Raw genomic sequence first — 27,534 nt, 5'->3', positions numbered from 1 at the left:
GCTTCAGGCATGAATGAGCATATTGGCCTTTGAAAGCAACCACTGCACACCGTTTTGTAATTCGCTTTCGTGTCGCTCTATACCGAATGCAATTGCTTGCAACAAACCAACCTAGAAACAGGAACTTTATTGAAATATGTCAAGAATTTAAACTGACAGTGAGAAACCCTTCTCTAGGCCACGATCGACCTAACAACCGCTTCTAAACAGTACGTAAAGCTTTTACGATATCAAAAACAAGGTGCAGAGGCCAAACTAACCAACCAAACAATTCGCATCGGTTGACGATTCCATTCCTCGACTATCTCACTTTCCCTAGATAATGTTGGGCTCTATCAACAAAACAATATCAGTATCTTAGTTACGAATTTATTTATAAAAGCCTCGGCCACGAAGCTCACCATGCTTTGCTGGTGACACAAAGAATAGCTATCATGTCTCGTGTCACTTTGCATGAAGTTTACAGGCGAGGGAAGATGGGTAAGGTGTATATAAATGTATCAGTGAGCATAGCCTCCTATATCTATTGCAAAGCTTTAACCTGAAGCATTCGATCTGATCAGTCGGCTACCAGAATTCCACTCGCATAGACTAAAACCTTCGCGCGCGGGTGTCTGAAGGAAGATTTGTTATTTTAAACTATTTATATATATAAATGTGTCATTAGTGTGTGATATCTCTAAAGTTTTTGTTCATATCTTTAAATCGTAGTGCACAAAACCCTCTTCACGGTTTTACTATAAAAAAATCTTGAAAAGTGTGTAAGCATTAACAAATAAATCAAATATCAGTTTTTTAAACCTATAACCAAATTGTGGCGAAGTGATAAGACCTGATGGTTGTTACGCTGATACAAAAAAAATACAGTTCATATTTTTGTAACTGATATCATCAAGTAATTAAGTTCTTATAGAAAAATGTATGGCTCAAAACCATATTTCAAAATAAAGTGTATAAAGTTACATATTGTGCAAAAATTAAACATATTCGAAATGCATAAACTACTAATCAAATAAAACACGTTTTATCAATAAGAATAAAATATTGTGTGAAATTAATTATTTACAATGAATAAAATGCAAAGGATTAACAGTGCAGTGCAATATATGGTTCCAATAACTGGGTTTTACGTATTCTTAACCATTCAATTCGAAACATCAGTCTCAATCAACTTGGCCAAAACTATTGCGCCGTAATAGTTTTACCAAAGACATACTAACCGGAAAACTTATCGATTGAAATATTTATAGCAGTTCTTTTGGAAGATTCGTTAGCGACTCAACTGACAAACAATCTAGCGTGTCAAAATTATGCAGCGTGCCCTTAATGGCGATGTTTCCAATCCGCTATGCTAATATTATACTTCTCCATAATGTGACTATGATCCTTACGACTTTTGTTCACCGTTTATCGTTGGTATGGTGCTTGGTGCTCACCAACAAACAAAACTAACGAATACCCTTTTTTGCCGCGCCAACAAAGATATACAGCCGTAGCTCGTGGCTTAGATCACGTTATTGCCAGATCGCGTGTCGAAATTTTTCAAAGCTTAAACGTACCAGCACACGGAGCGGGGCGTTCTATTAACCCTGAAACTAAGACAAAACACGCAACAGAAAAATTTGACCAGCAACAAGTTTGTACGAAACTATGCTACAAAAATCCAACTGCTCCATTTTGTTGACTCGATTTAATCAAATTCGTGACTTTAATGGATCGTTGAGCTAATCATCATCCAATCTCTCGGATACATACAGCGGGCTGAGGAGCAATGTGTTACTTAAAGCAGAAAATAAATGGAATTTGCGTTGTGTACAATTAAAGCGTCGTGCATTAACCAGGTTATCGTAGTATTATGATATTTTTCAGGAACAAGAGGGGTTTTTTTCCTCTTTGGCTTGATTTTAGGTAAAAACTTTTCTATGCTAATTTTAACAAAAAGCTGCAAAGTTTTTTTTATATTGTTTTTGTGTTTTTGTTTTTGTTTTATATTGTATTCTATTTATGATTTGAAAGTACACATTACTTTTCTTTCTTTTTTCTTTTTTCCAATCGATCAGAACATCCTTAATAATATGTTTCACACATTAAACTTCAAGTTTAATTAAATATTTAAAATAATTAATTTGTTTTAATAATTATTATTAACAATTAATAAATTCAATTCAAAGCGTTCTGTTTCAATAAACTTATTACGACCATGAAACTATGATATAATTTATGCAAACCGACGGAAAAAGCTAAGAATAAAAACACTCGCTCAACTAAAAAAATAGCCAAAGATGCTCAGGATGTGAATTACAATTGTTGGGCATAAGTGTACAATCAGTTTGTTTTTATGTGCTTCGTTTTATCATTCGTTATCTTTGTATCTTACGGCCAAAATTAAAAATTATGTGTAATCGTCGACAGTGGAACTACAATAGATATAAAGTGAAGTGTGTAAGCGTGCTTGTTAAAAACATTTAAAAAATCACACATACCCACAAATTGCAGTCATTGAAAACTCACAAAATTACAAGTTTTACTGTTGGATGATTTAAACATGTATAATAAGAAGGTTTTCGATTTCCTTTCGTTTCATGTTGTATAGAGCTTCAAATATAAAAACATTACACACCAACACCTACAATCATGGAAGGAGCCGGAGGAAGTAGCAACTCTGATCCACGATTTGAGTTCCTGGGATCGTTTGTGCAAAAAACGCTCAAGTTGAAACCAGAAAAATGGCACAGATTAGTTACACTGTACGGATAGTGCTTTTCCCAACAATTTGAAGCAAACAGTTTCTAAATCGTTTCAATTAATTATTTTCTTTCTTTCTTTGCCATTTTCCCCTTTTGCCACCTGTCTGATTATTCTGTGCAGAGAGGAACACAAGGCAGTTCTGAAAGAGTTTTTTGACAATGCACAGACTGTCGTTATGATTATTATTCTTACACCATCTGCACAGTTGATTCCACTTGTGAGTTTTCCAATACAACAACTTAAAAATAAAGGTAAACTTCACCATGCTATTTATGGCAATAACGTATAACTTTGCAATACCAACGATTTTGATTCATTTTTACAGGTGTTTACTTTGTTAAGAAGAACCCAATTGATGTGCCTCGCGATGGCTGCAAAGATGTGCTGGTTGTTGGTGATCTTGCTACGCGAACCATCGACCAGCTGTCCTGTCTGGTCGATGAAGTTTTTGTTCCCCTTCTTTCGAACTCAGACAACCACCTCGGATGGCCTGAAATGGTAGCACAAGACGTACAAAAGCAAGTTCACAGTCTTAAGAGCACGGTTTATCAAGTTCAGGGTCAAGTTAGTGGACAGACCGTTCTACCAATGCCCGTGGGAGTTGATAAATGTGTGCAGACGGCCAAAGAACTGGTTGTCAACTCTGAATGTTCGATTAATCTTTATCTGAAGAGCGCAATCGAAGGTGTTGTTATTAAATGGGCCACACAAGTAAATGATGTCATGCTGGAGTCTAGTGCAAATGCATTCAATGGCGGTCAAAATCCTGTTCCCTCTGTCGGTAATATTACTTTTACATAAATTACATGCATTTATTACAGAAAAAAAAAACTTCTCCCAAACAATTTTACATCCCCTTTGCGTATAATATTTATACATTACAGAAATAAACTTTTGGAACAATCGTCTTAAAAATCTTACATACATTTACGAGCAACTACGCCACGAACGTATTCGCAGCATGGCACTAATTCTAGAATACACAGATAGTGCATACTATCCCTGCTTTAAAACACTCTTCAAGAACGTTGTAACAGGTTAGTCCTGTATAGCGTACTGGTGTCTACTTTCTAAAGTATATTTCTTTTTTTTTATTACATCCTCTACTTTGCTGTCGTTCTTTCTTGTATAGCTTTGGCTGAAGCACGTGATATAACACTTTATTTAAACCCTCTCACGAGACACTTCCAGCAACTGGAAGACACCGAGTTTTCAGAGTGCAAAGTTTTGTTAAAACCACTGCTGCACGTCGTTTGTTTGATTTGGTCTAATTCTCTATACTATTGTCATTCCGCAAAATTGATTGGTAAGTTCTACTAGCAATTGGTAAGCAGTGTCTTGAGCAGTGTCAAGACATTTTCTATTATTTTATTCCAAAACAGTACTCCTTCGTCAAATATGTAATTTAATCATACAACAGGTAAGATAAATGTCGCTTCGATTCGATGGCGCGACTATTTTGACTATTTCATTTGCATCTCTTATAGGCCAAACGCTTTTTGGACCCATCCTCTATCTTTCATACTGATATCGACGAAGCCATGCAGAGAATATCCCTGTCGATACAAATTCTTAAATATTTTCGCACAGTATACGATGAATATAAGGACAACATTGCTCCCTTCTTTCAAGAACGTCCCGTGGTAAACTGGACATTCCATCCTAATGCCGTGTTCGAACGGTATAATGCTTTCCTTGATCGATTATTCACCATTCAATGGTTTTTCAATACCGTCATTGAATTTCTCAAACTAGAGAAAGTTGAAATCGGTGGACTTAAAGGACGGGCGTTAAGTGCGCGAATTACAGGTGTATCTGTTGAGTTCAATCAGTGTTTTTCACTATTTGCTTCGAAAACCTATGACGTTCTCGATCCCGACGATCCAACGTTCAAGGAAGATTTTCTCAAGTTCCAGGATCGTATCCTTGAGCTTGATCTCAAGCTTGCTGCAATCCTATGCCAAGCTTTTGACGATTGTCACAACTTGGAAAGTGTATTTAAGGTAAGTTGGTAAAATTATTACGTTCCAAATGCAACATTGCTTCTTTTTGCAGCTAATTAGCATCGTTGGAACTGTGTTGGATCGACCAAAAATTAAAGAAGAGTTCACCAACAAATACAGACAAATTTTGGTAATGATTGATGAAGAGCTCAGCACATGTGAAAATATTTTTGCTCAGCAGATGGAACACTACCGCAAAGAAGGATACATTTTCGTTGATCGTAGTGCACCGCCGGTTACTGCTGCTCTTCGTTGGGTGTTGCAGCTCACGAATCGGATCACTTCCCCCATCAAACAATTCCAAACATTGCAGCATCCGTAAGTCTAATGCCTATAATTCGTACAGTGAAAGATACATTATATTCATATCTGCTTTTTATTTTTGACACCCATCTTCCTTTCCTCTGCAGAGTCGTGCAATCCGACGAAGGTGCAGCGCTGATTGCTCGTTTTGATGTGCTGATTGCTAAGCTGAAAGAGTTTGAACGATCCATTTTCGATGGCTGGGCAAAGGAGGTGCCTGAAACTATAGAAGCACATCTAGACACGCCATTGATTATACGGAAGAAAAACTCTCCCGAGCTTCTGCTTAACTTTAGCCCACAGCTGTTCGCTATCCTGAGGGAAGTGCATTACCTACGGCTAATGGAAAAGGAAGACATCCCACCGAGAGGCCTTGAGTTTTCGGACAGAAGTGAAATCTATCGCTCCTACACGCTTAACCTGGAAAAGACCGTCGATTGGTATAACAAAATACGTAAAAATTGCACCAAAGTTGAACTAGAGTTGATCAAGGGTGAAATCGAACACATCGATGCTCTGTTGGAGCGGGCGATTCACGAACTTACCTGGAACTCGGAAGACATTCAAGACTACATGATGCAAATACGCGACCCGGTCGAGCAGTTGCAAAAGCGAATGCAAAGCATTCAAAACAATTTACAGGATATTCGTACCACCATGTCTGCCTGGGCAAAGCTACCTTTGTTTGAGCGGAAAGACTCTAAGAAGGACACGGTGCTGTGCTTAGAGGAGCGTAACGATCGTAAAACTAAACGCTACGCAGAATTGGAGGCGGCGGCAGTCAAGGTTCATCAGCTGCTTGACATGAACTTGAAATTGTTCGGAATGGAGGATAACCAGGAAGATCCCAACTGGGTTGAATATGTGAAATTTGTCGATAACATAGTGTACGAAAATTTACTCTTCATGATTGGCATTAGCATTGGCTATCTGGCCGAAAATATGGACGTAGGTAACAATCTTGCACCGCTGTTTGAATCACGCCTAGAGCTACTAGAGCCCCAACTAGTGTTTGTACCTTCACTGAATCCAAATGATGTTAATGGTTTTACTGCACTGCTAGCTGGGCTAGTTAACGATATAACGTACATGTCTTCGCTGATTCCGCGTTTGCTTAAAACGGCCAACAAAACGTACGAACAGATCATCACTAAGAACAACGATATACAGGAGATGAAAGTGGAAATTTTGCAAGGCGTTGATAAAGTAATACAAGAAGCAGCCGAGTTTTGCGGAGACTTTGAGCGCTACTCCTATCTCTGGCTGGAGGATCGCGAGTACAGCATGGAAACATTCCTCGCGTATGGCCGCCAGTTGGAAGCGGATGAGATTGAGCTGATCATCAATAAAGATCCGGATGCGCCCAAGCCGTGCCCGCCAACAATTGAAGCCTTCCGAGAGCAAATTGATCACTACGAGTCCCTCTACCAGGAAATAGAAAAAATTGAATCTTTCCAAATATTTAACTCATGGTTTCAAGTGGACGTGCGTCCTTTCCGGCAGTCTCTGATGAATATCGTGCGCAAGTGGGGCAACATGTTCAAAGAACATTTGGTAAACAACGTTACCCATAGCCTCACCGATCTTGGCAACTTTATTCGCAAGGCAGACGAAGGGCTGCTTCAGATCGTGAAAGAAGGTGACTATGAAGGATTGGTTAACATCATGGCCTATTTATTGCACGTAAAGGAGCGAACTGCAACTACGGATGAAATGTTTGAACCGATGAAAGACACCATCGAGCTGCTCAAGTACTATGATATGGATATTCCAGAAGAGGTTAACGTGTACCTTCAGGAACTGCCGGAGCAGTGGGCTAACACGAAGAAAATTGCACTCACCGTCAAGCAGCAGGTAGCGCCACTGCAAGCTAATGAGGTCGTCGGCATACGAAATCGGATTGCCATGTTCGATGTTCATATTACCGTTTTTCGTGATGTGTTTCGTACATATGAATTTTTCAAATATGATTGCCTAGAACCGTACATTCTTCTCGATCGTATCGATGGCGATGTCAATCGGTTGGAAAAAGATATGTCAGACATACAGGAATCGGGTAGTTTGTTTGAAGTATCTGTACCAGAGTTTAAGTTGCTGCGCCAATGCCGCAAGGAAATGAAAATGCTCAAGGTGGGTGAAATTAAAATCATTACGCTTGTTGTTGCCAATCGCTGCCAACTTCACCCCTTTATTCTCCACCCTCACCTACAGCAATTGTGGGATTATGTATTTATCGTCCGTACCAGTATCGAGGATTGGAAAACGACTCCTTGGCGTAAGGTGGACGTGGAAAACATGGACATTGAGTGCAAAAAGTTTGCCAAGGATATTCGCCTCCTCGACAAGGAAATGCGCCCCTGGGATACATACATTACACTTGAATCGACGGTCAAGAACATGCTTACTTCGTTGCGTGCCGTCGGCGAGCTGCAAAATCCCGCCATCCGTGAGCGGCATTGGAATCAACTGATGTCCTCCACAAAGGTTACTACTACAATTCACTATGGAAAAAATGTCGTCAATTGTTTGATACCGATCAATGGGTTTTATTATTTACTTTGAAATTGCATTTTAAACCATTTGTGTGTTCTTTTCCTTTTCACCAAGCGAGCCAAGTGCGATGTTTCAATCAAAAGTCAACCACATTCAAATCATAATGTTGATACATGCCGTTACCGTATCGTAAAAGATCATAAATCTAATAATAGAAAATTGAAACGTCTACAGGCTCTTTATTACAATGTGCTGATCGAAGGTTATACCGATCATGAACTAAAAAAAAGCATGCAAAGCGAAACCATAACACCTTTACTACTTACCACTGCATGGTTGCTGATTGCTGTGCTAAAAATTGGTACCATTTTTGCTCACAGCACAAACACTCGTAGTTCGCTTTTGATTGAAACACCGATTATGCTCGCACAACTGCACCGCTATGAAGCAATTTCCAAGCGATTCGCGTTTCTAATTTTGATTATTTTACTGTGATTCAATGTTTCTATTTTTTATTTCAACCTTGAATGTGAGTATGTACTAATTATTCAGGATTGCTTTGTAAATAACGGTGTTACACTATTTACCTTTCCGCTAATCCAGCCACATTACACAAATGTCAAAATGTGTACCCTGTATATACACAAATATTAATTGTTCTGTACATATCGTTGCTTGTATTCCAGAGTTTAGCAAATCTTCCACCTGAAATTACAGTAAGTTTCTTAGCGATGTATATAAGCTTCCAAAAGCTGTCTTACTTTATTCTGTGTTATATTAATGCAACTGTATTGCCCGCCGTTGCTAATAAATCCACTGATATAATTGTACACTTGAACTCAACTTACACACGACAGGTAACATTCATCATGGACAAAAACACAACCCTTTCTGATCTGCTAGCATTGAATCTACACGAATGTGAAGAAGAGGTGAAAAATATCGTCGACAAGGCTGTAAAAGAAATGTCGATGGAAAAAATTCTACGCGACCTACATTCTGTGTGGAATGGTAGTCCAAACACCAAAATGATGGAATTTGAATACGAAACTCATCTTCGAACCGGTTCCACCTTGCTAAAAGCATCCGAGGAGTTGATCGAAACGCTAGAGGAAAATCAGGTAATGATCTCATTTATATGTTGCTTCCAGACTTTTGGCTATTAACTAATATCTTATGATACGCAGGTTGTGCTACAGAATTTAATTACATCTAAATTCATTGCACACTTCTTAGAGGAGGTGTCCGAGTGGCAGAAGAAGTTAACAACCGCTGATCAAGTCATTACGGTATGGTTTGAGGTACAGCGTACCTGGGCCCATCTCGAATCAATCTTCATGAGCTCGGATGACATTCGAATGCAACTACCAGTCGATTCAGAACGTTTCGACAATATCGACGCAGAGTTTAAGATAATGATGGAGGAGATGGCTAAAAACTCCAACGTCATTCATGCTACCAACCGGGAGGGATTGGTCGACAAACTGGACAACCTACAGAGTCAGCTGGCATTGTGCGAGAAAGCGCTGGCCGAGTACCTGGAAACGAAGCGACTTTACTTTCCCCGATTTTATTTTGTGTCAGCTGCCGATCTGTTGGACATTCTTAGCAACGGTAATCGACCGGAAGTCGTGTGCAAACATTTGACCAAATTGTTCGATTCGATAGCTAAGCTCAAGCTAGAGCCCAATGATGATGGTCACAGCAAGAAAGCATTGGGAATGATTGCAAAAGATACTGAATATGTTAAATTTTTCGAGTTCTGTAACTGCACGGGAGCTGTAAGTGCATATACGGCTGTGTACATTTACTTACCTTACTTAACCATTGGTTTGGGTATATGTATATGTATTTTCTAGGTGGAAGTGTGGCTAAATCGAATCCAGATCGCGATGAGAACATCATTGCGCAACTATATTGCAGAAGCCGTGGTAGCTTATGAAGAAAAGCAACGCGAGCACTGGTTGTTCGATTACCCAGCCCAGGTATCGCTGTGTGGCACACAAATCTGGTGGTCAACGGAAGTAAACATTGCCTTCAGCCGGCTCGAGGAAGGATACGATAATGCTATCAAGGATTACTACAAGAAGCAAATCTCTCAACTCAGCACACTCATTACGCTCTTGCTCGGGGAGCTTACGAGAGGCGATCGGCAAAAAATTATGACCATCTGCACCATCGACGTCCATTCACGGGACGTTGTTAGCAAGCTGATTCAATCAAAGGTGGAATTTGCGTCCGCGTTTCAGTGGCAATCGCAGCTGCGACACCGTTGGGACGACATGGAAAAAGATTGTTTCGCTAACATTTGTGATGCACAGTTCTGCTACAGCCACGAATATCTGGGCAATACTCCACGTTTAGTGATCACCCCGTTGACCGATCGTTGCTACATTACGTTGACCCAGTCGCTGCATCTGGTAATGGGAGGTGGTCCAGCTGGCCCTGCTGGTACGGGGAAAACGGAAACTACCAAGGATCTTGGACGAGCTCTTGGAATCATGGTGTACGTGTTCAACTGCTCCGAGCAGATGGACTACAAATCGTGCGGAAACATCTACAAAGGACTAGCCCAAACCGGTGCCTGGGGTTGTTTCGATGAATTCAACCGAATTTCGGTGGAAGTGTTATCTGTCGTTGCGGTACAGGTGAAATCCGTGCAGGATGCCATTCGGGACAAAAAGTCCAAGTTTGACTTTATGGGAGAGTTCATTGCCTGCGTTCCAACCGTTGGTATCTTTATTACCATGAACCCAGGTTATGCTGGACGAACTGAGCTGCCGGAAAATTTAAAAGCCCTGTTTCGGTAAGTTTTGCAGTGTGGTAAGTTGAAATTGTAAGCTATTTTGTTGTACATAATTTTTCAGCCCATGTGCTATGGTTGTCCCTGATTTCGAGCTTATCTGCGAAATTATGTTGGTTGCTGAAGGTTTCCAAGATGCCAGAGTACTAGCACGGAAGTTTATCACGCTGTACACGCTGTGCAAAGAGTTACTCTCCAAGCAGGATCATTACGATTGGGGTCTACGTGCAATCAAATCTGTTCTAGTGGTTGCTGGTTCCTTGAAAGTAAGTAATGTTTTGCATTCTACACTACTATGTGCAATCAACAGCCTCATGGCCATGTTTAATCGTTCTACTACGTCTATACTTTTAGCGCGGTGATCCTGGTCGACCGGAGGAGGAAGTGCTGATGCGAGCTCTTCGTGACTTCAACATTCCCAAAATCGTGACTGACGATATGCCTGTATTTATGGGTTTGATCGGTGATCTGTTCCCAGCGCTGGACGTACCAAGAAAGCGCGATTTGGAATTTGAGAAAACCGTCAAACAGGCTACGCTAGATTTGGCCTTACAGCCGGAAGATAATTTCATACTGAAGGTTGTTCAGCTGGAAGAACTGTTAGAAGTCCGCCATTCCGTCTTTATTGTCGGCAATGCGGGCACGGGCAAGACACAAGTTTGGAAGACACTCTACAAAACTTACCAAAATGTTAAGAAAAAACCACTATTCAACGATCTTAATCCAAAGGCAGTAACGAATGACGAACTGTTCGGTATCATTAATCCCGCAACGCGCGAATGGAAGGATGGCTTGTTTTCGGTCATTATGCGTGACCAGGCATCGCTCAGTGGGGACAATCCTAAATGGATCATCTTGGACGGTGATATTGATCCCATGTGGATCGAGAGTCTCAATACGGTTATGGACGACAACAAGGTGCTGACGCTTGCCTCGAACGAGCGCATTGCGCTCACACCCTACATGCGGTTGATCTTTGAAATTTCAAACCTTCGCACCGCCACCCCGGCCACGGTATCGAGAGCGGGCATTCTCTACATTAACCCACAGGATCTTGGATGGAATCCGTGAGAACTAAATGCTTTTAGTAGGCCGGCTGTAGTTCGGGGGCTGTGCAGCCTCCCTTGCTACATCCCCCGATCGATAGTACCGGCGTACTAAAACGAGTGTACTATACATGTGTACTTTCAGGTATGTTACAAGTTGGATTGAAACGAGGACCATTCCTGCGGAAAAATCCAACCTGGTCATTCTCTTCGACAAGTACATCCCAGCGTGCCTGGACAATATTCGAACGCGCTTCAAAAAAATCACACCCGTTGCCGAGATGGCCCACATACAAATGCTGTGTCACTTATTGGAGTGTTTACTGATACCAACCAATACTCCAGCAGATTGTCCCAAGGAGTGGCATGACCTATATTTTGTGTTCTCGTGCGTTTGGGCATTCGGTTCGGCTATGTTTCAGGATGCGGCCATTGATTACCGCATCGAGTTTAGCAAATGGTGGGTGAACGAGTTCAAAACCGTCAAGTTCCCACCGAATGGAACCGTGTTCGATTACTTCATCGACACGGAAACGAAACAGTGGACCCCCTGGACGGAGATTCTACCCAAGTTCGAGATGGACTGTGATCAGCCCTTACAGGCGGTTCTGGTGCATACCTCCGAGTCAATTCGATTGCGTTTCTTCCTCGACCTGCTTATGGACAGGGCGCATCCGGTGATGCTCGTTGGCATTGCCGGCTGCGGGAAGACCGTCGTGGTGAACGAGAAGCTTGGCAGCCTCTCGGAGAACTACGCCATTGCGAACATTCCGTTCAATTTTTACACCTCCTCGGAGATGCTGCAGAAAGTGATGGAGAAACCATTGGAGAAGAAAGCTGGACGGAACTATGGTCCGCCCGGTAGCAAGACTCTAATTTACTTCATCGACGATATGAACATGCCGGAAGTAGACGCTTACGGCACTGTCCAGCCGCACACGCTGATTCGACAACATCTCGACTACAACCATTGGTACGATCGGAACAAGCTAACGCTTAAAGACATTCACAATTGCCAGTACGTGTCCTGCATGAACCCTACTTCCGGCAGTTTCACCATCAATCCCCGGCTGCAGCGACACTTTTGCGTGTTCGCGGTCAGCTTCCCCGGTTCCGACGCCGTTACAACGATCTATCATTCGATTTTGGTTCAGCATTTTACGAATGCTGAGCAGAAGTTCAACATAGCCGTCACGAAAATATCACAAAATATTGTCGCAGCAAGTTTGGCATTACACACTAAAGTGGCACAAGTGTTTTTACCGACGGCCATCAAGTTTCACTATGTCTTCAATCTGCGCGACTTGACGAACGTCTTTCAGGTTAGAATACTGGATTGCTCATGCATTCGTCCGCTGATTACTATCTTGCGCGGGAGCACGAGCAAACGATCGAACTGATTTTTTTGGAATTATTTCTTTCCCCCACAACGCCTACCTTCCATTCGCTGCAACTGCCTTGGAACACGGATTCTCTCCTTTCTGGCTCATCCTATCATAGGGGCTGCTATTTAGCACCAATGATTGTTTGGTTTCGTCGAGCGATTTCATCCGACTGTGGCTTCATGAGACCCAACGCGTGTATGGCGACAAATTGCTAGACGACAAGGATATTGACAGTTTCACCAAAATGCAAAACGATCTCGTTAAAAAATCCTTCGAAGAGATCGACGAATCGATCGTCTTCGATAAGCCCAATATTTACTGCCACTTTGCTGGCGGTATTGGTGAACCTAAGTACATGCCCATTACCGACTGGGGCGTGCTGACTAAGCTTCTGCAGGAAGCGATGATGTCGTACAACGATCTCATTTCGGCCATGAACTTGGTGCTCTTTGAAGACGCCATGATGCACGTGTGCAGGTAGGCTATACTTGGCGAATTACACGAATGTGTGTGAAGCGGTAATGGGAGTATAGGATCGGCATCACCGTTTATGTTCCGGGCAGCTCCTTTACCTACTCACACAGCAGCATGAGCTTTTAGAACCCATTCACATCAACCCACAGGCTATAACGATTTTATTCTCATACCCAGAATCAACCGAATATTGGAGTCGCCTAGAGGTAGCGCCCTGCTGGTTGGTGTTGGTGGCAGTGGCAAACAATCCCTGAGTCGATTGGCCGCCTTCATCTCCAGTTTGGAAGTTGCTCAAATTCAACTAAAAAAAGGCTACAGTGTCCTCGATTTAAAGGTTTGCTAAAATCTACTAATCCTACAGCTACCCCAACTTCCTTTTGATAAAGCAAAACGAAGCAGTTGGTAAAAAAACCGCGATTTCAGATAACGGGCGTTTTGGTTTTTGGACATTTGTCCCGTTTGAACCTGTACTGCAGTGCTATCAAAGGAAGTTCTTTGTTGTTTTTATTTTCACAACAGTTTAACATGCATCATCCTGTTTGCTCTTTCCTTCCCGGATTCTTTCCAGAACGAGCTGTCCGGACTGTATCTGAAAGCAGGAATGAAAAATGTCGGCATTATGTTCCTCATGACAGACGCACAGATATCGAACGAGATCTTCCTAGTCATAATCAATGATTTGCTTTCTTCGGGTGAGATACCGGATCTGTTCCCGGACGACGAGGTAGAAAACATCATATCCGGCGTGCGAAACGAAGTCAAGGGTGCTGGATTGGTGGATTCGCGCGAAAACTGCTGGAAGTTCTTCATCGATCGCGTGCGACGACAGCTGAAAGTGGTGCTTTGCTTCTCGCCGGTCGGAGTCACGCTCCGTGTACGTTCACGCAAATTCCCCGCCATCATCACGTGCACTCAGATCAACTGGTTCCACGAATGGCCACAAGAAGCCCTAATGTCGGTGTCGTTGAGGTTCTTACAGGAGTTGACAGTTTTACCTGTTGAGTGTAGGGATTCGATTGCACGCTTCATGGCGTACGTACATACCTCCGTCAATTCGATGTCGAAGGTCTATCTTCAGAACGAGCGACGGTACAACTATACCACGCCCAAGTCATACCTGGAGCAGATCAGCCTGTACGACAAACTGCTGAAGGAAAAGCATGGCGAGTTGCGCAAAAAAGTTGAACGTCTGGAGAATGGTTTGGAGAAGCTAAGAAACACCGCTGACCAAGTGGCGGCCCTCAAGCAGAAGTTGGCCGTCCAGGAGATTGAGTTGAAAGAAAAAAATGATGCAGCCGACGCCTTGATCGAAATTGTCGGCATAGAGACGGAAAAGGTGCAGACGGAGAAAGCGATCGCTGACGAAGAGGAACAGAAGGTGGCTATCATCGCTGAAGAGGTCGCCAAAAAGCAACGTGATTGTGAGGAAGATTTAGTCAAAGCTGAACCAGCTTTGCTAGCAGCTCAGGAAGCCTTAAACACGCTCAACAAGGCCAACCTGACTGAGCTGAAATCGTTCGGTTCCCCGCCGGGTGTGGTGACGAATGTCACCGCCGCTGTCATGGTATTGTTGGCACCAAATGGGAAAATCCCTAAGGATCGGAGCTGGAAAGCAGCAAAAATAACGATGGCTAAGGTTGATACGTTCTTAGATGCGTTGATCAACTACGATAAGGAACATATACATCCGGAAATCATAAAGGCTATTCAGCCGTATTTAAAAGATTCCGAGTTTGAGCCCGACTTTGTACGTTCCAAATCTGCTGCTGCAGCCGGCCTTTGTGCCTGGGTTATCAACATTATCAAATTTTACGACGTTTATTGCGACGTGGAGCCAAAGCGGCGAGCTTTGGCGGCTGCGAACGCTGAGCTTACGGCTTCACAGGAAAAATTGGCCAACATTAAGAGAAAAGTTGCTGTAAGTATCACCGCACCGGAAAGATGCATCGCCACTGTTTTGTTACTTTTTTTCCTATTCTTTTCTGTACAGTCCCTCGAGGAGCAACTGGCAAAACTAACAGCCGACTTCGAGAAAGCAACTGCTGATAAATTACGCTGTCAGCAGGAAGCCGATGCCACGCAAGCCACTATCCAGCTAGCTAACCGGCTTGTCGGAGGGTTGGCTAGTGAAAATGTTCGTTGGGCTGAAGCAGTTGCAGAGTAAGCCTTAAATACTACTTGTTTGGCATAACATGTAGTGAGTGATTACTTTTTCTCCCAAATAACAGGTTCATGCAACAAGCCACTACGCTCCCGGGAGACATTTTACTCGTAACGGCCTTTATTTCCTATGTCGGTTGTTTCACCAAGCAATTCCGACTGGACATGATGAATAAGATGTGGCTCCCGTTCTTGCGAGCACTGGAACCACCCGTTCCCATTACCGACAGTCTTGATCCGTTGCGTTTGCTCACTGATGACACACAAATTGCTACATGGCAAAATGAAGGACTCCCAAGCGATCGGATGTCGATTGAAAACGCCACTATATTGAGCAACTCGGACCGCTGGCCATTGATGATCGATCCACAGTTACAGGGTATCAAATGGATCAAGCAAAAGTATGGCGATGTGTTGAAAGTTATACGCTTAGGTTCGAAGGGATACCTGGAGGTGCTAGAAAAGGCGCTTGCCAAAGGCAGTACGGTATTGATTGAAAACATCAGCGAAAATGTTGATCCAGTGCTGGACTCTTTGCTTGGACGCAATCTCATCAAAAAGGGACGGTAAGCCATTTCAACTAAACTACGAAACCGATTTAAGTTCAAGTTTGTCTTAAATTACAGAGCGATCAAAATCGGAGACAAAGAGGTCGAGTACAATCACAAATTTAGACTTATCCTGCACACTAAATTGGCTAATCCGCATTACAAGCCGGAGATGCAAGCGCAAACTACTTTGATCAACTTTACCGTCACCAGAGACGGCCTAGAGGATCAGCTGTTGGCAGAGGTGGTTAAGGCCGAACGACCTGACCTGGAAGAATTGAAGGCAGATCTAACCAAGCAACAGAATGACTTTAAAATTATGCTCAAACGGCTTGAGGACGATTTGCTATCGCGTTTGTCATCGGCCGGCGGTAACATTCTTGGCGACACTGCGCTGGTGGAAAATCTCGAGACGACCAAGAAGACCGCAGCAGAAATTGAGGAGAAAGTGTCTGAAGCCAAAGTCACCTCCAAGGAGATCGACGAAGCGCGTGAACACTACCGACCGGCAGCGGCCCGGGCCAGCTTGTTGTACTTCATTCTAAATGATCTGAACACCATCAATCCCATTTACCAGTTTTCGCTCAAAGCATTCAGTGTTGTGTTTCAAAAGGCTATTTCAAAAGCGGACTCAGCGGAGGAAGTGCCAATGCGTGTGCGAAATTTGATCGATTGCATTTCCTTCTCAGTGTTTCAGTACACTACGCGCGGGTTGTTCGAATGTGACAAGTTGATTTTCATGTCCCAGATGACATTTCAGGTGAGCCAAATATAGAGTTACTCGATGCATGTATCCACTAGCTTCCTTCACATTCGCTTACAGATTCTATTGATAAACGAAGAAATTACCCCAGCTGAGTTGGACTTCCTGCTGCGTTTTCCGATCAAACCGCATGTGACATCGCCGGTGGATTTTCTTACAAATACTGCCTGGGGAGGGATTTGCAGTTTGGCATCAAAGGATGAATTTAGAAATCTCGATCGTGACATTGAAACATCCTCCAAGCGATGGAAAAAACTCATCGAATCGGAATGTCCGGAAAAGGAAAAGTTCCCCCAAGAGTGGAAGAACAAAACTGCACTTCAGCGCTTGTGTATGATGCGCGCTTTGCGTCCAGATCGCATGACCTATGCCATGACGTAAGTACCGACACAGTAGACATGCTTTTGATCTTATTTTGGGTAATTTGCTACTTTCAGAGATTTCATTGAGGAAAAACTCGGAGCAAGATACGTGGAGAATCGAACGATGGAGTTTGCCAAATCGTTCGAAGAAACCAGCCCTTCGACACCGATATTCTTCATCCTGTCTCCCGGCGTTAATCCTCTCAAGGATGTGGAAACGCTGGGGAAACAATTGGGCTATTCGGCGGATAATGGTAACTTCTATAATGTATCGCTAGGTCAGGGCCAGGAAGTGGTAGCCGAGTCCGCTATGGACAAAGCAGCATCTTCCGGTCACTGGGTTATTTTGCAAAACATTCATCTAGTTAAAAAGTGGCTGCCAGCGTTAGAAAAGAAGCTGGAGTTTTATTCCGAAGGATCACACGATAACTATCGTGTGTTTATGAGTGCGGAGCCGGCTGCTACAGCATCGGCTCACATCATTCCCCAGGGCATTCTGGAGTCGTCGATTAAAATCACCAATGAACCGCCAACCGGAATGCAGGCAAACATACACAAAGCTCTGGACAACTTTACGCAGGAAACACTCGAAATGTGTGGCAAGGAGGCAGAATTTAAAGTGATCTTGTTTTCTCTCTGCTACTTCCACGCAGTCGTTGCGGAGAGACGCAAGTTTGGGCCGCAAGGATGGAACAAAATTTATCCCTTCAATGTAGGTGATCTCAACATCTCGGTGTCCGTGCTCTACAACTACCTAGAGGCTAACACCAAAGTGCCCTGGGAGGATCTGCGCTACCTGTTCGGAGAAATCATGTACGGCGGGCATATCACAGACGATTGGGATCGGCGCACGTGTATTACCTATCTGGAGGAGCTGATGCAACCAGATCTGGTCGATGGAGAGCTGTTCCTGGCGCCGGGATTCGCTGCACCTCCCAACACTGACTATGCCGGTTACCATGCGTATATCGACGAAGCTATGCCTCCGGAATCACCTTATCTCTATGGGCTTCATCCTAATGCAGAAATCGGCTTCCTAACTACCACGTCGGAGAACCTCTTCCGCACGGTGTTTGAGATGCAGCCCCGTGACGCAGGATCGGGATCCGGCACCACCGTTACCCGTGAAGACAAAGTGAAACAAGTGCTGGATGAAATCATGGAGAAGCTACCGGAAGAATTTAACATGGCGGAAATCATGGGCAAAGTTGAAGAGCGCACGCCTTACGTAATCGTAGCATTTCAAGAGTGCGAACGTATGAACTACCTTACCGGTGAGATAAAGAGAAGCTTGAAAGAACTTGACCTTGGTATGAAGGGCGAACTCACCATCACGTCCGATATGGAAGAACTGGAGAATTCTCTCTTCCTTGATCAGGTGCCTGCCGTATGGGCTTCTCGTGCTTATCCTTCGCTGTTAGGCCTCACCGGGTGGTTCGTAGATTTGCTACTTCGTTTGCGTGAGCTCGAAACCTGGTCGGCGGACTTTGTGGTAAGTACTGCGTCAGTTGAGCGTACATGTTTCTCTCCATCCTTCCCTACAATTGATCGCCTCTTTTCACACCCGTTCTCCAGCTGCCCATTTCGGTATGGTTGGCCGGATTTTTTAATCCCCAGTCACTGTTAACAGCCATCATGCAGTCGACGGCACGTAAGAACGAGCTACCGCTAGACAAGATGTGCCTGCACTGTGACGTGACCAAAAAGCAAAAGGACGACTTTTCTGCCGGTCCTCGCGAAGGCGCGTACGTTCATGGTATATTTATGGAAGGTGCACGCTGGGACGTACAGCAGAGCATTATTATGGAATCGAAATTGAAGGAACTGTATCCCCAAATGCCGGTCATAAACATTAGGGTAATGTTGCTAGGGAAGCGTAACGCAGCGATTTGTTTCCCTTCCCATTATATTTTTAGACACATTTCTCACCTTCATATTGCTGTGTTTTTTTTCTATCAATCAGGCACTCACCCAGGACAAACAGGATCTACGTAACATGTATGAATGTCCGGTCTACAAAACCAGGACACGTGGCCCAACGTACATTTGGACCTTTAATCTTAAAACCAAGGACAAACCAGCCAAATGGACGCTCGCTGGAGTTGCTTTACTGTTACAAGTTTAATTGTGTGATTGTGTTGTTGTTGTACTATATTTTAAAAACGGTTTTGCGTGTACTTTTTTGCACCTGTAGCAATTGTTTGGTGTTTTCTTTGTGACATATAAATAATCAATAACTAGGAATAGTAATTATTAATACTTTCTCAATAAATTAGAGCACCTACAGCACTGAACCAAACAACATCTTATTATTATTATATATTGTCTAATATGGAGTTTTATGAACAATTAAAATTACAGCTAAAATTTATTTTACATATTTGACTCTAAGAAGAAAAAACACATTATCTACATTATGAGTAAATGATGATTATGAATCATTATTATCATGAATGAATGAGTATTATTTTTCACATTACGGTTAAATTTTCATTCGCTTAATACACGAGGAATTATTGACCGTCTTCAAGAACTTTTTTTTTTGTTATTGATATGTATTAAGTTATTAATTTTTTTTTTAATTTATCAATTTCTAGATTTATTAATTTATTATATTTTAATTTATAAATTTCTAAATTTATTTATTTATTTAATAGACGTACCTATTGGTCTAACAGGTCAAACGCATTCATGCATTATTAAAGCCTCGTTTTTTCAATTTACGATTTGTAAGTGTCATAAAACTTTATACAGTTACTTCTAATAACCAAACTTCAAGATGAAAAAAAATAATTTTAACAACAATTACATTCCATATGAAGAAATAGTATTCTGGACATTTGTTAAAAATTACAGTGTTCCATCAATCAATTAGAAATATTAGGTTTATATAGAGCAATTCTATGATTATTACCTTTCAATACACAGAGTAGTCAGTCCTACGTATGGAGGGGCATGGTTCGTATGAAACCCACGCCGGGTATGTTGTAAAGTCGTGGATGTTAACGACTGTATCACGGAACTGGCTCTAGGATCGATGTGTTACTTCGAATTTCGCAAGAGCGTTTTATTATATACTGTTTTATATATTTTTACCCAGTTTGACTATTTTTCTAATCTTCAAAAGCACGCAACTGAGCCATGCGTATACCACACTAACTTGGTAACGTTTTACATGCTGCCGTTTGTGCAAATGATATTGTGCATATTTGTCGAAGCTTTTTTGTGTATTATTTACAATCTTTCGAATATCTGTCATATTTATTGACAATCTTAATGTAGTAAAGAAAAATACTTTCTCAGTAATTGACTACTTTCCCAAATGAGTGGTTGTCTAAGATTGTGACGTCGTGAAACATAATACGTTAGATTCAATAGTCTGTTGAATGAAACACCACAAAAAGGACACTTGTTTGACTTCTCTCTCGTATAACTCTGTGACTGCATTTTTAACTCATAAGCAAAGGGAAATTTTCGCAGACATAGAGATTGAGGCGATGGAAAAAGTAACGTTTAGTGGAAAAATCACTAAATAAATATATATCACACTTGAACATGACGGAGTTTTTACTGTGTTTTACACCATCACGCTCTGTACATAAACCGTACGCGGCAAATCACTTGTCATATAAAAAATAAAATTCAAACGATGCTTATTTTACGAGACTAAAGTTTTACAACGATATTTTCGTGAAAGTAGCTAGTGCAATTAAACGGTTGGAAAGACAAATGTTTAGACATGTGATACGCAAAATACTTCGAGTTTTGCCCCAATACGGCACACCGCTTTTACCAAGACATTTTCTAGGTGTATTTTTCTAAACCATTTCCGGTAGAGGCAAATCCGGTAAGGAATTACCTTCTAGCCTTTGAAAACCATATGAATCAAAGTAATGTATGGCAATACTGTAACGTTTTGAAGGCATGCACTGCGATTGCTAGAAGTCTTGTAAGCAAATATTTAGTATATGTTAATATTAATGTTAATCCGAATTACCACGTTTGAAAACTGCATCGTAAGCTACAATTCGACGCACAATACTTCCAGTCCATGTTGTAGGGCAATTGAAAATAAGTAGGTTCAAAATAATTACAACGAACACATTCAAAACTTTGTTGTTATCTTTGTTTGTTTAAATTGGAAAGTTGTTTGACATTTATCTGTGCTATTTCCATCTCGCTCGTTCGATTTGAAATTTTTGTTTTATCCAACAATTTAATGTTGATTTCATCATACAATTTTTTACGGTGTTAATCGTTAGGAACTTTTCCTGGGATCAAAAACCTGTTTTCATGAGCTCGCCAACGCTCCAAATCGGTGCGATTTTCCCTCGCTGGCGATCATTTTTGATAGCCGTTGTGAGGGTTTTTGAGGGATCAAGATAAATAAAAAGCTCGGGCCGGTGTGATGTTGTGTTGGTGGATAAAATTAATTGGCCAAAAAAACACTCCACCACTCCTCCACCTCTCCTTCATTGACCCCACGCATCTTAGCATCTGCACTCCGCCGGCTCACTTGCTCATACATGTTCCGCTATCGCATCAGCTGATCCGGTGGTGACATGATGGTTACGAAGCTATATCAAACAAGCGCAGGTGTAGGTGGAACTCAAATAAGTAAAAAAAATGTGGACATGTTAAATGCATGATCGTTATTAGTGTTGTGCTCTAAGAGCAAGAGCTACTACGGAGGGCTTCAATCTTTAAATTGAGCTTTAAAGCTCTGAGCTTTCCCGTTTTTCATTCGATGTGGCTCTTTGCTCACCTCTTGTCTAGAACTTTATTCACTAGACATGCAATTTGCAACGTGCATATTCTTTACTCTCATTCAAACGAACGATAACGGTCCAAATATAGACACACTCTCACCGATCAACCGATGTGATAACACGCTGTATCAAAGATAACGGTATAATTATCAATAACCAGTCAATACTTGAGAGCAGAGAGCCAAGCGCGTGTATCTTAGTTCGTATTTATCGCAATCCCGCTGAGGGAATTTTTCTATCAGCGTCCCGCTCTGATTTACGCCGCAACGCTTTCAACACACACTACACCATCAGTTCCCAGCATCGCTATACGTTTCGTCGATCACATATTGTATTTTCCGCTGCACCATCAATACCACACTTTACCATCAGTGTCGCACTCCATCATCAATGTCGCACTCCTCGCTCAGTTTCGCTCTTCGGAACGACCCGATGGTGCAGCGAGTTAGGGTCGGGTATTGTACCTAACTTGACCCGTCCTGACGATGATCGATGATCTTCCTGACGGAGACAAGGACAAGTAAAACATTGGCCGCGTGCCGCGCCAAGAAGGTGCTTGAGCGCTCTACGCATTAATCTGCCGCATGACACTACATGCAGGACCGCACAGGGAGCTAGAGGGCTCCTAGTGGAATAGCACTTATCGTAAATCGAGAACAGAGGAGGATGGAGGAAGACATGTCTGGGCCGAGAGACCTGGAGAATGATTGGAATCCTGACCATGCCAGCACGACAAGCTCAGCCTTACTTTTAGCTACTCACTTACTTACTTACTTATCCGGCGCTACAACCACTTTGCGGTCTTGGCATGCCTCAGGAGTGTCCGAAACCGCTCACAGTCTCGCGCCTTCGTCTGCCAGTCCGTTATCCCGGCCTTAATGGTGGACGCCTCCACGCCATCTTGCCACCTCAGTTTGGGCCTACCACGCCTCCTCTGTTCTTGTGAAACAGAGACTCTTTTTAGACCTCATCCGGCCTAAAAAGACTTTACGGGCTGGATCGTCCGTTTCCATGCATACAACATGGCCAGCCCACCGACGTCTGGCGAGCTTGATACGCTGCACGACAGTGAGGTCGCCGTACATCTCGTATAGCTCGTCATTATAGCGGCTCCTCCATTGTCCTTCCACATATAAAGGGCCAAGTATCCTTCTGAGTTTCTTCCTCTCGAACGCGGCTAAGAGGGTTTCTTCAGATTTGGACAGTGTCCATGTCTCAGAGGCGTACCGGTGCTAAGTGATTGCCGGTACTATATATGTACTATATAGTTCCAGCTTCATTTTTCAGGCTATAGAATGACCGGTTGGCAGCCAGCATCCTTCCGCGCAACTCAGCTTCTATGCTATTGTCGTTGCTGTCCTTTGACCCAAGATAGGTGAATTGTACGACTTCAAAAGTGCGTTCACTTATCTGTGCGTCACGCCTATGTAGATTCTGATTATTTATTGGTCAGCCGGGAGCAGTCCACATAAAAAGAAGAACAAGCAAACATGTAACCAAACGAATTCATACTTATATTGTTGTTAGTATGGTTTAGAGAGGCTTTGGCTCCTGCGGAGTTCTTTCGCCTCGGTCATACTTATATATAATTTCACATCTCGCCGCACACACAACAATACTTACGGAATATATTGGCCATGGTTCTTCCCCGATCGGTTGCTTAGCTGCATTTCGTTGATCTGCATATACGTGCATGAGGGCGTGGGATGGGTGATCATTGGAGATCTGAAAAAATGGTTTAATTTCAATTCATTTTAATGTAAAAAACTAAACACACTTGTGCATAAAACCACCAAGTTTGTTTACATTTTCCATACGTTCACAAGCGCGAAAGAGACGGCATAACACAACGTGCGAAACATACACACATCGGTATATGATGACCGTAAATTGTCACCAACACAACGAAAAGCATATGTACAAAGGTGGACGAAGTGTTTGAAGTGAAGTGGGAGAGGGCTCACTTTGAAACGAGCACTGTAGGCAAGTAAAAAAAGGGTTGAGAAAATGAGCGAGATGGAGCGATTCTTCAACGTCAAAAACTCTCGCCATGTTGTACGGGAAATGCCGACTGTGTTTCATTTGACATCTGTCTTTGAGTTCAGCAAACAGGAACTTTTCTAGGGTGGAAAATTAATACTTTTTCATGTCCAAAAGTAAACCCAAAGATCCGTGCAAACCGGCTGCCTGTAAAATTCAAACCTGTCTGAGAGGTAAGTCATCGTAGCATTAATTTCGCGATGTTACGAGAAGTAATGCTTACGTAACATGAATTTTCTCCCGGGTCCCTAGAACACAACTACGACGAGGTAAAGTGCTACGATGTCATCGACGATATGAGGCAATGCTGTCTGAAGTGGCACAAGGTATCACTTTGCTGTTCCGGCATTCAACTAGATCGTGATTACAAAGCCGAAAAGGAAAGCATCCTACGGGAGCGAGAAGCAACCAGCAAGGGAAATGCACCCTGACCCGAGACGACCGCTTCGAGTCCCGAAACGAAACTGGTTCCAAAGAAATCCCCGTACGTTCAGTTCCCTTCTAACCGGCACCGCCCTACTGATATTCTTTTCCAAACCTCTATACGACGCGTTTATTGCCGATCCCGTACCGGGTGCATTGCCGCCACGCGAAATTCGTTCGATACGCATTGGACCGAAGTAGGCAGTGAAGGAGAATCGCGGTGTTGTTAGCTCCTTTTGCCGTACCGTGCTTCGCAATGGAATCAGTGAAACGGGCCAACCAGCGGCTTCGCAGTTATCCACTGTTAATGGCCAAGTGCTCAGTGGCCGCCGCCGCGTACGCTACATGCGTGACAACCGATCTTAATGTAGCGCATCGTTCATGCGATAAAGAATTTAACAACTTCAAAGAGTGCATGAGGAAAGCCGCTATCGAAATGAAAACAAAGTTGTAGAAAGTTGACTTGTGTGAACGAAGCTAACAAACGTAGAAATCAGTTTAGATAACGAATGCCGCAAACACTAACCTAGGTTATAGTTTCATAAACACACCACCAACTGTGAAGTGCGCATAAAAATGTCATTCAAAAAGCATCTCATTATCAGTACGCTGATACGTGTTTTCCTCATATACTACGGCGAGGTGCAGGACAGTTTATCGGACGTGCAATATACAGATGTGGACTACCGCGTGGTCACTGACGGTGCTAACCATGTGCTGGCTCTGGGATCTCCGTTCAAAAGACACACCTATCGGTATACGCCGCTGCTAGCCTACTTGGTGCTGCCAAACTTGCTGGTGCATCCGAGCTTTGGAAAGTTCATCTTTTCCCTCTTTGACATCCTAATTGGCGTGCTGATCAAGTGGATCCTGCTGAATTGCTACCGCAGCAACAAAATATCGATCGAAACGAAGCTGCTCAAGCTGGAAACCCTGAACAATCGGAACAAGTATTTGATTAAGCGAAAAAATGAAATTCTAAACAGCAACAACGAAGCGCTGCCTCCTAAGTACATCCGGATGGCCGAAATCAGTGCCTACTGCTGGCTGTACAACCCGCTCACCATGATCATTGCAACACGCGGTAATGGCGATTGCGTATCATGCTCGCTAGTTCTTCTATCGATCTACTTTCTGCTTAAGAATGAACAAACCATTGTGCAATACTTTGTCGCCGGGCTGTTTCTCGGCCTTTCAATTCATTTCCGACTCTATCCCATCGGATTCTGCTTAGCCTTCTATCTAGCCACACAGAACCGAACGCTGGAAAAATGGCACGATATCGTCCGCAGCATTCTAAAACCGAATCCAAAACAAATTGCCCTCGTGCTGGGAACAGTTGTTGCCTTGGGTTCTACAAGCGCCTTATTCTATTGGCTGTACGGATATCAATTCATTTACGAATCAATGCTCTACCATCTGGTGCGGAAGGACACGAGACACAACTTTTCACTCTACTTCTATCTGCAATATCTTAGTTCCACGTTCGACGTGACTGTGCTCGAAAAGGTTCTCACCTTTCTACCACAGCTTATACTTATCCTGATGCTAACCGTGCGATACGGCCAACATCGACAGACGCTGTCTTTTGGACTGTTTGCCATCGCCTTTGTAATGGTCACGTACAATCCGGTCGTTACATCGCAGTACTTCGTCTGGTTTCTGTCTCTCCTGCCTCTGTGTGTGAAGAACTTCCGTAACATCGGCATCCGCAAAGCAGTTTTCATTCCAGTGATGTGGTTTATTTCGCAGGGTGGATGGCTCTTACCCGCCTATCTACTGGAGTTCAAAGGCTGGAACACGTTCGAATTCATTTGGATACAGAGCATCGTTTTCTTCTTCTCTAACGTACTGATTCTGCAGATGCTTATTAGTAACTATGATATTGCGTACAATTACAAAATAGATTAAACCGCCTATCGCTTCATCAGTCAGTGTAAATAAAATTTTGTATTTCTACGTACTAATTTCCATTTAGTTAGTTTAAAATTAGTTACATTTAGAGTTTGATGACTCATGGGTATGGCGCAAGTTCAATGAGTGCAAACGATGCATCTGCTTCGATATGGTGATGTGATTGTTTACCGTTTCCCCTAATGGCCCCTGTAACATAAAATCTTGCTCGTTCTTAAATTTTACTTTATCGGATGGACACACAATGTAGAAATTATGTAATGTAAAATTCTAAAAATTGACTAGCATACGACATATTTCCACAAAGCATCTATGTCGATAATTTTAGCGATACAAACTAAGCTGCTCTTTCAAATCGTCCTCGTTGATATTGGAACTATCGGCTTGCTTTTTCAAAAGCTCAAATATAGCAGCCAGCTGCGCTCGTTCAATTCTGAAACAATTGATACAATGAAAAATAATTCATCTGCACGAAAACTTCTGGCTGCAATCTATTTACTCTTTTTCCGCTTGCCGTTGTTCTTCAGTTAGAGACTTTTCAATCGATTTAAGTTTAGCAGACTTCAGTTGTCCCAAGGATTCGATGTGCAGTCTTCGGGTTCTTTCACTTTCCTCCTCCAGTTCGCTGTCGGGTTCGTCCGCTGAATCATCGGTCTGCTTGTTGACTTTCTGTGAAAGTTACAACAAATTATTCGGGTTATTTCCACGGCACGAAAGAACCTGAAATGTATTTAGAGATGATTTTTTTATCGCTTACCGATTTTGAAGAATTGTTGTTTTCGTTTTTCTCCGACTGCTCGTCGCGGTCAAGTGTGGCCGAACATCCCGTAAAACCAAAATAGGCAGTCAACAGTACAACACAAATAGAAATCACCATGCTAAAGATATAGAAAGGTGAAAGATTTCTTGCGTAAATTAGTAAGTTTTCAACGTAATTCATGTTTTCCCGATCACTTTCGATTGCAAGGGCAGCAAAACAATAAACAAAGATTTCTGGACAGTAGTTTGACAAGTCGAAGCACAGTGAGATTTCGTTCAATGTTTCCGTGCAAACGGACATAAATTGGAAATTCATGTCGGATATCAAATATTTGTACTAAAAATTGTTATACATGTGCCAGAACAAAATCAAAAACGACCGTTTCACACATTTGTATTATTGAGCAGGAGTTCATTTATCCAGCAAACGTAGAACATTTATGTCCTTCTTGACACCATTTCACTTCTGTTACTTTCTATCTTCACAAAAACTGATACCATATCCTTCAAGTAGATTTGAATATCTCATATTTGTCAATAA

At 42.6% G+C, this 27,534-nt stretch overlaps 5 protein-coding genes and 1 long non-coding RNA gene across 8 annotated transcripts; 4 read left to right on the top strand and 2 right to left on the bottom strand.

The window, feature by feature from the left end:
* Window positions 1–570: 570 nt before the first annotated feature.
* LOC120954901 (dynein beta chain, ciliary) lies at window positions 571–22,485 on the top strand. 3 transcript variants are annotated; one of them, XM_040375212.2, is made up of 28 exons: window positions 571–757; window positions 2,594–2,747; window positions 2,869–2,999; window positions 3,074–3,529; window positions 3,633–3,785; window positions 3,881–4,054; window positions 4,131–4,168; window positions 4,236–4,751; window positions 4,804–5,069; window positions 5,162–7,184; window positions 7,266–7,538; window positions 8,234–8,263; window positions 8,405–8,668; window positions 8,735–9,328; window positions 9,407–10,353; window positions 10,415–10,616; window positions 10,705–11,417; window positions 11,542–12,718; window positions 12,897–13,258; window positions 13,433–13,589; window positions 13,824–15,173; window positions 15,246–15,415; window positions 15,484–15,981; window positions 16,042–16,723; window positions 16,787–17,103; window positions 17,164–18,580; window positions 18,664–18,945; window positions 19,052–22,485. In XM_040375212.2, the coding sequence occupies exons 2-28, from the start codon at window positions 2,635–2,637 to the stop codon at window positions 19,211–19,213; spliced, it is 13,467 nt and encodes a 4,488-aa protein (XP_040231146.1). In that variant the 5' UTR covers window positions 571–757; window positions 2,594–2,634; the 3' UTR covers window positions 19,214–22,485. The 3 variants fall into 3 exon arrangements, with proteins under 3 accessions (XP_040231146.1, XP_040231147.1, XP_049466617.1); XM_040375213.2 differs by having other exon boundaries at window positions 571–761; XM_049610660.1 differs by lacking the exon at window positions 8,234–8,263.
* Window positions 22,486–22,604: 119 nt separating this feature from the next.
* Window positions 22,605–23,799, bottom strand: LOC125907563 (uncharacterized). Its single transcript, XR_007452774.1, has 3 exons — window positions 23,664–23,799; window positions 23,481–23,582; window positions 22,605–23,291 (listed from the first exon to the last, which is right to left on the bottom strand). It is a non-coding gene; the product is annotated as an uncharacterized LOC125907563 (long non-coding RNA).
* Window positions 23,800–23,911: 112 nt separating this feature from the next.
* On the top strand, window positions 23,912–24,328 carry LOC120954906 (cx9C motif-containing protein 4). Its single transcript, XM_040375219.2, has 2 exons — window positions 23,912–24,070; window positions 24,150–24,328. Exons 1-2 carry the CDS (start codon window positions 24,004–24,006, stop codon window positions 24,326–24,328), a joined length of 246 nt encoding a protein of 81 aa, XP_040231153.1. The 5' UTR covers window positions 23,912–24,003.
* Window positions 24,329–24,576: 248 nt separating this feature from the next.
* Window positions 24,577–24,913, top strand: LOC120954907 (uncharacterized). Its single transcript, XM_040375220.2, has one exon. The coding sequence runs from the start codon at window positions 24,577–24,579 to the stop codon at window positions 24,772–24,774; it is 198 nt and encodes a 65-aa protein (XP_040231154.1). The 3' UTR covers window positions 24,775–24,913.
* Window positions 24,897–26,287, top strand: LOC120954903 (GPI mannosyltransferase 1). The gene has a single exon (XM_040375217.2). The coding sequence runs from the start codon at window positions 24,897–24,899 to the stop codon at window positions 26,229–26,231; it is 1,335 nt and encodes a 444-aa protein (XP_040231151.2). The 3' UTR covers window positions 26,232–26,287.
* LOC120954905 (uncharacterized) lies at window positions 26,244–27,499 on the bottom strand. Its single transcript, XM_040375218.2, has 3 exons — window positions 26,992–27,499; window positions 26,734–26,903; window positions 26,244–26,667 (listed from the first exon to the last, which is right to left on the bottom strand). Exons 1-3 carry the CDS (start codon window positions 27,307–27,309, stop codon window positions 26,559–26,561), a joined length of 597 nt encoding a protein of 198 aa, XP_040231152.2. The 5' UTR covers window positions 27,310–27,499; the 3' UTR covers window positions 26,244–26,558.
* Window positions 27,500–27,534: the final 35 nt, after the last annotated feature.

The sequence above is a fragment of the Anopheles coluzzii genome, chromosome 3 (genome assembly GCF_943734685.1).
Source record: "Anopheles coluzzii chromosome 3, AcolN3, whole genome shotgun sequence".
Taxonomy (NCBI): Eukaryota; Metazoa; Arthropoda; class Insecta; order Diptera; family Culicidae; genus Anopheles; species Anopheles coluzzii.
This window is presented reverse-complemented; position numbering and strand designations above follow the sequence as displayed.